The sequence below is a fragment of the Sinocyclocheilus rhinocerous genome, unplaced genomic scaffold, assembly GCF_001515625.1.
Source record: "Sinocyclocheilus rhinocerous isolate Xijiao unplaced genomic scaffold, SAMN03320098_v1.1 scaffold5554, whole genome shotgun sequence".
NCBI classification, from domain to species: domain Eukaryota; kingdom Metazoa; phylum Chordata; class Actinopteri; order Cypriniformes; family Cyprinidae; genus Sinocyclocheilus; species Sinocyclocheilus rhinocerous.
Window position 1 is genome coordinate 42,763 of NW_015642570.1, and position 11,665 is coordinate 54,427.

Consider the following 11,665-nt stretch of genomic DNA (forward strand, 5'->3'; position numbering starts at 1 on the left):
ATCAAAGCCGGAACTAATCGAGCCATTTGTGCCAGTCTGGGGAGAAAGGTATTTTAATAATGTAAATTATGTGAAAAATAATGCGTTTTTCGAACCACCAAGCATGAGAGCATGTTCTAGTACACCCCCAAAACAAAATCAAGACTTTGTAAAAGAGCATAATAGGACCCCTTTAATGTCGCAAATTTCCCCTGCGTATTAAAAAGTTATGTATCATATTCATTACAGTAGCATACATCAGATGAACATGATAAACATCTTATGGACAAGATCCTCAACATATGCATTTCAAATGACAAAGTGCTCACAAAATCTCAATTAAGATTAATGATTTGTATACATTAATTCACCTTGTACATTTACCGTTTATGTAATTATGTTGTTTTATTGTTTTTATTCGTACAGTAGGCTAACTGCAAATGTTTCAACAATGATTTCATTAACAGCATGCATTTTGAAGCAGTTAATGATTTAAATGTTGGTTAAATTGATAATTATTTAAACATACATAACATAACATTTTACTCCTATGCAAACTGAAATGCTTGTAAATCGCCATAGAATTTGCACAATCTTGAAGAGTCTGAAATAGATATTGCTCCATCACAGGCACGTACACAGGCAGGGCTCAACCTGTGCAGAGCACATGTACGGAGCACAGGCTTACAACAGCTTACCACCCACAGACAAATGCTACGGAAAGAGTAAACCGAACACTGAAAACGGCCATTAGGGCATACAGTATGTTGGAACCAAGCATACTTCCTGGGATCGTTTTCTCCCCCACATTTGTTTTGCCTTGCGGACAGCTCAACATGACAGTACGGGACTGAGTCCATCGATGGTGTTGTATGGCCGTGAACTGGACACGCCTTTGGATCTGCTTTCTCAGCCGGATGTTTTTGGTGTGGAAGATCCAGGGGTGACTTCTTTGGATGCCCTGAAGCATTTGCTCCAGGAGGCATCTGATCATGTATATATATATATATATATATATACATACATACACAGTATAAGTATATTTTAAACTAAATCTAGTTCCTACATTATTTTTCTATACATTGACTCACTGGGTCTCTAACCTGCAATATGCACTTTAATCAGAGAAATAACACTGACTACATATGCTACGGACTTAAGGCCAATTCACACAGCACAGACAAATGCCAACAAACTCCAACAGCCAAGTCTGTCGGAGTTTGTTGGATCAGTGTGTTACTTACATTTCTGGTGGTTTCACAGCCGAATGCCAGTTTAGAACACAATGAGCAATCCAGTCATTATATAGATCAGTGGGTTGGATAGTGTGCACCACTGAGTTTGAGACACAGACAAACATAAGTGCTAATAAACAATATATTACCACCGTTTCTCTTCTGCTGATGCACTGAACAGCCATATTGGATTCTGAAGTTGGAGTTGTTGCGATTCCTCCAAGATTCCGAGTCGGAACTCCGACTTGGGAGGGCATTCCAGTTAAAATTTCTTACTGGGAACTCAGAATTTCCAACTTCCGAGTACAAATGGAACGCAGCATTACTCTCTTCTCTGTGACCAGCGTATCAGAAACAGAAAGTAGAGTAGCCTGCTGTGTTTACAAGGGTAACTCTGGAAACCTCTGAATTACTGCTGTTCCATAAGTGCCACCTACTGTCAGAGACTGAATTTACATTTTCATTTGGTGTCTGTTTGCTCATTCCATCATGCTCCTTGTCCATGTTGGGGTTATTCACAGCATATGCAAGCCTCTTTTACACGGCATACAGGCAGTGTTGATAAACTGAACCGGTAGGAAGAGTAGGGAGATAGCGGAAGAGAGCGCAGAAAAACGCTAAAGCATGAAGTATGAGGTCGGCTTTGCGCATGCGCCGCTCAGAAGTGACGAGATCAAAACAAAACAAGGGTCAAGAATTAGAAGTACAAAACGAGGATTTGTAAAGAAGAATGTCAGAGGATTTCGATATAAGCCAAGAGGAGACCGGTTTTCCTTTGCTAAAGTAAGGGAACTTTGCTTCCTTTGATCCTGTAAACAAACGTTGGTTTTCAGGAGACTCACCGGCACATGCGGTCTAAACAAAAGGAAACTTAAACTTAAATGGTTCATGCAATAATGTGTTAAATTACCCACCATATTCCTGCCTAAATTTAACATCTGCACTGGACAAAATATTTAGCACTGCCTTTTATGCTTAACATGAACAAGAAAAAGATATTCATTTAAAATATGAAATAAATGCCATAAAAACCATTAAATTTAACTTTCTCATGCATGTCAACACATTGTTACAACACTAATTGTATGTTTTAAAACAAATTATAAGTAAACTGTTTGTGTTTCTTGAAAATTATTGCTTCAATTAATTTTTTGCCAGATAGAACCTTATAATTCCAAGCGAAAAGTGTTTTTTTTAGAATTAGAAGGTTCTATCTGACCCATTCCAGAAATCCCCATTTAGAAATTTGAGAGGATTTTGATATTGTACATTTAGAATACAATTAAGGTCCCTGTCATTTTCATGTTTTAAAGAAACTTGTTCCCCATATAATTTTTGCTATATGGAATGCAAAAACTTTGAAGCTCAATATCTCAAAACTGGTCAGAATGCAGATAGAACCGTATAATTCCAAGGTGACGACTTGTGATAGTAGGCAGTGCTGGGTAAATTACTTGTAATTAATTGAAGTACATTACTGATTACAAATTACATGACAGAAATTACAGTTTGTAACGTAATCTGTTGGATTACATGTATTAGGAAATGTATTCTGATTACTTTTAGATTACATTTGACAAAATATATTCCATTCTTTGTTATCAACATCATTAAGTGTATTGAACATTAAGTTATAGGTTTCCCAAACTGGGGTTCATATATGAACTACAGGGGGATTGTGAGTTGATAAAAAGCTGGAAGACTTTCTAAATGTATAAAACCGGTAGAATTTTAGAAAGGAAAATTTAATAGAAAAAAAGAATTGTAGCAAATCAAATTATGAATAATTTACTGCCATTGAGTGAATAATATGGAATAATGTAATCTATAAAAAGTACCTGTAATCTGATTATGAGCATTTTAAAATGTAAAATGATCTAATTACAAGTACTTACATTTTTGGAATCTGATTACGTAATCCAGATTACATGTAATGAGTTACTACCCAGCACTTATAGGCTAATGGTCACATGCATAAACCTTTGCACGAGTTGTCAGTCAAATACTATTCAAGGTCGTCAGTTGATGTCTCTTGTTATATCGTGTCACTAACTGTTTGTGTTTCTTGAAAATTATTGCTTCAGTTAATTTTTTGCCAAATAGAACCTTTTAATTCCAAGCGAAAAGTGTTTTTTTTAGAATTAGAAGGTTCTATCTGACCCATTCCAGAAATCCCCATTTAGAAATTTGAGAGGATTTTGATATTGTACATTTAGAATACAATTAAGGTCCCTGTCATTTTCATGTTTTAAAGAAACTTGTTCCCCATATAATTTTTGCTATATGGAATGCAAAAACTTTGAAGCTCAATACCTCAAAACTGCTCAGAACGCAGATAGAACCTTATAATTCCAAGGTGACGAATTGTGAATCTTAATATTTTCTTATTATTTTACGCCAGATCAGCATCAAACTCAAGCATTCTCAAACTCAAGAATAAGATTTAATATAATAAACAACAATACTTCAATGAATTGAACACAATATTATTTTTTACGAAAAAAACAAACAAACCAAAAAACAAAACAATTGCATATAATCTCTCAGATTAATATGATAAAAATTCTAATATTTTTTCCGGGAGAAACGTAAAAAAACAAAACAAAGTCCATTAATGTAGTTTCTGAGTACAAACATTTGTGAATCTTAATAAATATATTTAAAAAAAAACTAAAAAAAAAACTGCATGTCTGTGTAGTGTATAGAACAGGCTGTATTTTAAAATGTAATTATGGTACAATTCCTGACACCTCAGATCTCACCTGAGCTCATCATAATGCATTCTGGGATCGATTTATACCAAATTTGGCCAAAACACGGTATCTTTTAGGCGTGATTATGGTATCTTTAAGCAATAGTTCACCCAAAAATGAAAATTCCTTTATCATTGATTCACCCTCATGTCGTTCTGAACCTGTGTGAGTCTTTCTTCTGCTGAGCATAAGAGCATAAGATATTTTGAAAAACGCTGGTAACCAAACAGTATTTGGTCCATAGTATGACAAAAAAAATACAATGGAAGTCAATGTGAACCAGCAACTGTTTGTCCACATTCTTCAAAATACCTTCATTTGTGTTCAACAGAAGAAAGAACATGTAGAGGTTTGTAGCAACTTGAGGATGAGTAAATGACAGAACTTTCATTTTTAGTTGAACTGTCCCTTTAAATGGTGTTTTCACAGGCAGCTGACTAGAGTTAACAGGTTTATATGTGATGTTCCATATTCTAGACCGGGGCTGGGCAACTTTGGACCTGGAGGGCCACTGTCCTGCAGAGTTTAGCTGAACCTTAATCAAACACACCTGCCTGTAGGTTTCTAGTGATCTTGAAGACATTAGCTGTGTCCCACAGTTGAGTGTGCACACTTCGAAGGCCACGGACTTCGAAGACCAGGCCTCCGAATTGCACGAAGGACACTCCGCCTTCGCAGGATTTCCTAATTGCGACACTAGAGGTTCCCGATTAGCACTCAGTCGCTGATATCTTACAAAGGTGCAATTTTATATAGTTTATTGTCTTGACCATGGTGATCATACAGGTTTGAAACCCGGATTTTTTAGGCAGTTAAGCATAAAAATAAAACTGTGAATAAAAAAATAGAGCATTGTACAGCTCAATGTTCAGCGGCAGCTGTCACAGCTGAACAGTGCTCTGTTTGACCGGTCCGAGTCCTTCAGATGCAGCCTTTGATATAGTTAGCAAAAATGTGTTAATATTCTGACAAAATGTTGATACTTTCATTTTCAAAATAATCAATACTTACATTTCAATGTGAATTCCCCCACAGAACTCTCACCAGCTGTTCTTTGAATATAAACACCGTCGTCATCTACGCGCAAGTGATTCTGGGATATGGTAGGGTGCGAAGTGTCCATCAGATGTACACTTCATTTTCCTGGGAAACAGAGGGCGCATTTGACGTCGCTTTCGAAATGTGTCAGCCATCGTCGCGCCGCAGTGACGCAATCGGCCTTGGAATGCGGTCTTCGGAGTCCACGCACTTCAGTTTGGGACACAGCTATTGATTAGCTTGTTCAGGTGTGTTTGATTAGGGTTGGAGCTAAACTCTGCAGGACAGTGGCCCACCAGGAACGAAGTTGGCCAGCTCTGTTCTAGACTGAACAGCTGAATCCACGAATGTGAGTGCAGCTCACTGGAAACTCTAGAGCTGTCAAGAGGGGAATGCTTCTCTCGTTAAATGAAACCTCATTATGCAGCGCATATAAATTCCGCATAGATTTGCATATTCTCCTCCATCTGTTTCCGAGTGACAGAAGCACTGTTTAATTAACGCACTGCACTGATCTCTCGAGCGCCTCCAGTGATAACAAACACCGGTGCCATGGAAACGATGGCCACTGTGTTTAACAGCCTCATGTAAATGTGTGTAATCTCACCGTACGTCCTGTGTGCTTCACGTACCTGTTGGAGCAGCGCTTGTGCCTGAACATTGCTGATTGCACTTGTTGCTTGTCCATTTGATTTGTGGGCATTCAGACCGTTGGCCTGATCTCCTGCTGGACAGACAGATGAGAGTCAATCAATTAGCAACAGTGAGACAAACGTATACGTTATGAGTCAAAACATCATAGCTCACCTCCTTGTGCTCCGTTCTCCATGCTGCTTTTACTTAGATCTGCTGGGCGGCCGCTGGAATCTGTTCAGAGAGAAAACATGTGAAGAACCAGTGCAGCTCTTTCCAACTATTCAACATTTACAAAATCTGCTGATATCATCGCCTGAACAATTCTATTGATTAATTTGAATGTAATGTTTTGCCATAATTTCATTTTTTTCATGATTTCATCAGAGTTTTGAATAAAAATATAAGCAGTGAGATGTTACAACATATCACTAGTCCTGAGTGGCGATTCACACAGAATGAGTTTGTGCTGAAAAGCACGAGACGCTGCAGTGAAACAGGAAAAATACAAGGTTATGAGATGCCAGTTGAACTTTTTAACTCTAGCACCGCGTTTTTAGAATGCCATTTCATGTGGGAGATTCTGCAAAAGATGCAAGACACGAGTGCAATGGTCAAACATGTCCGCCAAGTGCATGTTTACATAAAAAACAATGGAAAAGCAGAAACCTGTGCAGAACTATTATTGATATTTCATGTTTGCATGATGCAGAGTAGACTGGATAAAAGCTGCTGCTATTTTCATTTAATGTTAATAATCACCTACTACTACAACAGTCATTTTGAGTTTGAATTGTCTTTTTGACATGACTTGTAAAATCGAATGTCTACATTTTGGCTTATAAATATTTAGCATTTTTCTTTTATATTGTTTCTGAATCTGAACATTCAGGCAATGATATTTAACTTTCTGTAAAGATATTTAGGCTAACAAGTGAATTAGTTTTACGTTTACCCCATGTTGAACTTAATGTGTGCTGCATTTGGAACAGAACTTTCTTTAACTAGACGGTTAAAGGGTTAGTTCACCCAAAAGTGAAAATTCTGTCATTAATTACTCACCCTCATGTCGTTTCAAACCCGTAAGACCTTCGTTCATGATGCAGCTGACACAGAACAGCATACGTTGTTTACGTCCAGCGGATATTCTCCAAAATGGCACTACAGGGTGATGCGGAGGAGATGAATTGTTGAATAAAGTAGTTTTTTTTTTCTTCTTTTGCGCACAAAAAGTATTCTCATAGCTTCGTATAATTGTGGATGAACCACTGATGTCACATGGATTATTTTACCGATCTGCTTGTTACGTTTCTGGATTTGGGAACATTTCAGTTGCGTTGCTGTCTATGCAGGGTCAGACAGCTCTCAGATTCCATCAAAAATATCTTAATTTGTGTACCGAAGATGAACGAAGGTCTTACGGGTTTGAAACGACATGAGGGTGAGTAATTAATGACAGAATTTTCATTTTTGGGTGAACTAACCCTTTAATAAAGAGAATGTTACTTGAATCATGCTGCAGTTACATTTTGTAGTTAAACGCTTAAAAAAACAACAACAAAATCTTAAATCAGTCAAACGTTCTGGAAAAAAAAAAGATACAGCTGCAATATTAGGCACAGAATATCAAAGCCAACAAAAGCAGAACTGTATTAATCAACCAATACATGTACTAGCAGAACTTCACAGCTCTGATTAACTTTCATGGCAGATACATGATCACAATCAACAGAGCGAATGCTGCCCGCTTTAGTTCATTAATATCTGGATCATTGCATGAGAAACTCACCTGCATCCATAAGTGGCCGCTTGACTCAAACGGTACCTGACACACTAGGATTCACAGATTACTGTGAATACACAGATAACTGTTCACAGATAGAACCAGAGCATAAACGGCTCCCGTGCTGACGCATCTGATGGTGAACACCAGAACGGTTGTTTGTTCCGTGGCAAGTGAAACACAAAGACTACAACTGGAAGCACCGTATCCATAATGAAAGTTGATCAGTATGCAGCTGATTAAATCCATATGCAAATCTTATACCCTGTCGCTCATTAGAAGAGTGCCACTTTGAAGTTCTGCACACAATTAATTTCACACGGCCCTCTGAAAGCTTTCTGCATAATTCAACATTTTACATAAATATTTAACAGCTCATTAGCATATTAATTTGATAGCTTTTAGGAGAGAGGTACGGCTAGCACAACTGTGAGGGAGAAGTGAGACAAGGCAAATTACCAGCCGTGTGTGACTGTTTTAATTACTGGGGGGGGGCACTTCCCAGCATGCAACATGGCTACGATGAAAGAATGTGTCGTTAATGACCACCGACTCAAAACATCCTGGAGTCAAACTGGTCGAGCTCATTTAAACATCTCAAACAGGAATAACAAACCCTTAACTCAGCCACCGACTGAGATCAGCCACATTCATCACCTGGTTAATGTTGTACATTAACCAACAGTTTGAGAAGGGAAGCTCCTGATGATGATTGAATCAAGGGTGACCAAACGTCCTCTTTTTTCAGGACATGTCCTGCCCTTCTAAATTGCCTAAAATGTCCTGGTTTTGGCTTTGTTTTTCTATTGGCAGTCTCTCTACTAGTGGTCAACTGATATGGATTTTTTGATGGTTGATATCTTAGAGAGTAGGTGGCAGATGGCGATATATGATATCACACTATTTAACTTAAAGATAGTAAAATCACATGCATAACAATTGCTGAAATTAAATTGATATTTATTTTACATAATATTTACTAAATTATATAATCTGAAAAAAAAAAAAATATATATATATATATATTTAACGTGATTAAAAAAAACTAAAATAAAGAAATGTATTTAGATGGCAACTTCTTGATTCTATTATGGTATTTTTCACATATAAAGATAAATAAATAAATAAAACATTATAGTTTCATTATAGCTTCTCACATGCCATGATTCAATTATTTACATTGATTGCATGATCAACCTACCTTTCAGTCATTACCTTCAGCAATTATGAAAACAATAGGAAAATAAAGCCAACACCTGCATGGACATTTCAGCTAATTTAGAAATTCCAGCTGGGAAAAAGAAAGGCATTCATTAGGTTCACTGTTAGTAATAGTGCTCCTACTGAACTAACCACTAACTATCTACTATGTCCTGTGTAACTATTCCTGCAGCTCAGTGAAGAGTGTGCTTCACACTGAAGAAAAAGCTGAAGAAAGCTCCTCAGCCTGACATGCAGCAGCGTTCAAAGACTCACACACATCTAATGCACAGATCCGCAGCTCTGTTACACACACAAACTAAGTCATGTAGCTTTAACTCAAGCTGTTGCCATGACAACAACCCCACTGAGAAACAGACAGACGGAGAGAAAAAGACAGATGGATCTTTAACTCAAAAGAAAACTGTTGAGAGAAACACAATTTACATGCGGATGCTGCGAGGGCTTCAGTAAGCTAACTGATTATGCAAATGTTTTAATTAATTAAATTTTAAATAAGCAATTAATTAGCCTTTCAAACTATTGTATGCAGCACTGCATAATTTAAAGCAGATAAGTGGCATGAGGCACAACGTAGCAGAGATTAAGTATTCAGAGAACAGAAACATTTCAACTCAACTGCAGTCCAAACTTTTTTATTAGACCTCAAGAACTAATTAATATTCATCAGCTTCAATTAAGCCATCATCCTGTGCTCCAATTCTGCAATGCCTTTAATGTAATATTAGCAACTAAATTGAACTCTACATATATGACCAGATGAGAGCCAGTCTTGAATAACGAGCAGCTCAAACACCTATACAGACAGGCTGCACTGCTGCTACAGTGACATTATGGTGCAGTGATGGTGCAATGATGTCACAGTGATGCTACAGTGACAGTGCAGTGATGGTTGACTGATGCTACAGTGACGGTATCCACTTTATTTTGCAACGCAGAACTAAATACGATGACGTACTTCCTTATAATGTGTTAAACTTCTGTTTCGCTAGCCGGTAGGTAGGGAGCGTAAGGAGCGATTTGGTGGGAGCACACACAGAACACTATTAAAGGGGTCATATGATGCGATTTCAAATTTTCCTTTCTCTTTGGAGTGTTACAAGCTCTTGGTGCATAAAGAAGATCTGTAAAGTTGCATGCACTAAAGTCTCAAATCCAAAGAGATATTCTTTATAAAAGTTAAGAGTCAACCACGCCTACCTAAAACGCCTCGTTTAAAACACAAAGTAATGTTCTTTTTAGCAACATCATATGACCCCTTTAAACACCGTGATGGTAAATATTTACCACACCCACGGTGTATAACACAGTGGGAGGATGAAATTAAGAAGTGGCCTGCCATAACTTATGAGGACATTTTTAATTATTTCATTTTGTCGCTTGCAGTAGATGGGTCTTCAATGCGGAATTATAAAAGCACTGAGGCATATCAGTACCTGCACAGTGGAAAAGTCGGTCGAGTGCTGGTACATGAAACAGAAAGCGAATTTGTGTTTTTAAAAGCAGACGTGAATGCCAGTACTGTTATGTGATTGCATTGAGCAGGGCTGTACGTTAACTTTTTTTCACATAGCACTGGTGCTACAGAGGTTGAAAGTTTTGTAGCACAGGCCAAAAAGTTGTAGCACAAGTATATATCTTTATTATTAGAAAATAAGAACAAGGATATACATTACAAATACACGTAATATACAAATAAAACAAACAGTGCTTTATTTTTCAATTACAGTATTTAGCAGTAACATTCAAGAAACTGAATGAACAAATATTAAAATAAAACACTATCCCCCAGTTTCACAGATAAGGCTTAAGGCTAGTCCCAGTCTAAAATGCATGTTTGAGCTGTCTCAACTGAAAATATCTTGCTCTGACATATCTTAAAATATGTCACTTCCATTGTTCTGTCTCAAGATGCACACCTGTAACGTTTTCTTCTAAGGCATTTTTATAAAACCTGCTTAAATATCTTAATTTAACTAAGGCCTAGTCCTGGTTTAAAGTAAGCCCCGTCGGTGAAACCGGGCCTATATACACTATATACATCAATTATACTATTTTTAAAGCAACTGACTGATGATAAGTTCATCAGTCAAGAGCAGTGAGTGATTTTTTTTCTGTGTTTTGTTGTTTTATTAACATTAAAAGAATTTCCATTTGTTCCATGAGTTTTGAAAAAGTGACAAATTGACGATTTACCTAGCATTGCTACACTGTATCATTTTCAGTTGGGGGAAAAAAATCTAAATAAACTGCACCTTGGCATTTTAATTGTGTGTTTGTGTGTGTGCATATATATAAGGAGAAAGAAGTAATATAAGATCTTGAAAATATTTGTGTAAAAACAGTATATTTAATGGTCACACTGAATAATTCCAAACAACTACACAATGCATCCAAAATTACACCATTCTAAATTTCATATGAAATGCCATGGAATGTAGACTCATGTGCTCCTCCAATGTCTCAATCCAGTAGGAGATAATTCGGCTTACTACACTCTGGGACACATCAAAGCATTCAGCAAGATCTCCTTGAAGGAAATTCAACTTCAGCTTCATCATGGTCATAAGAATTTGATCCATTATGTGCATCTTAAAATTGGAAGTGTAGAATTGCTGGAGATATTTAACATGTTCTTTAAAGACACTAAGGGTGAAGCCAGTGCACAATAAAGAGCTAGTGTCATTCTTGAGAATGGCAAGGGCTAAGGGATCTTCACTGTGGAACTGTGTTGCCTTGTGTAACATTATTTTATCCCCTGAGGTATAAGTGTGGTCTGTCAATGCCCGGACCTCCCACTGAGTGCAGGCATCGCATCACTGTACTGAAGGGGCAGCTGCAATGGCTCCGTTTGTGCGGTCTCATGGTCACCTTGCTCATCATCTGCAAAACACAACACTGAAGTCAGATGCTCAGGAGAAAGAGATAAATTATCCACCCATTTACAAAAAGTATTACAAAAAAGTAGCAAAAGTATTTTTGTACTGTCCTTAACATAGCTTTAGTTTTGTTTTGACAGTCAG

General features: G+C 37.3%; 1 protein-coding gene across 1 annotated transcript in view; it reads right to left on the minus strand.

The window, feature by feature from the left end:
• The window catches only part of LOC107756233 (POU domain, class 2, transcription factor 1-like), a 48,578-nt gene extending 41,141 nt beyond the window's left edge, over positions 1 to 7,437 (minus strand). The window contains exons 1-3 of the mRNA XM_016573275.1: positions 7,428 to 7,437; positions 5,813 to 5,872; positions 5,638 to 5,729 (exon numbers count right to left, since the gene is read on the minus strand). Of these exons, the coding sequence (XP_016428761.1) occupies positions 5,638 to 5,729; positions 5,813 to 5,872; positions 7,428 to 7,437 (162 nt within the window). The remainder of the gene's footprint in view (positions 1 to 5,637; positions 5,730 to 5,812; positions 5,873 to 7,427) is intronic.
• Between the last annotated feature and the right edge of the window lie 4,228 nt (positions 7,438 to 11,665).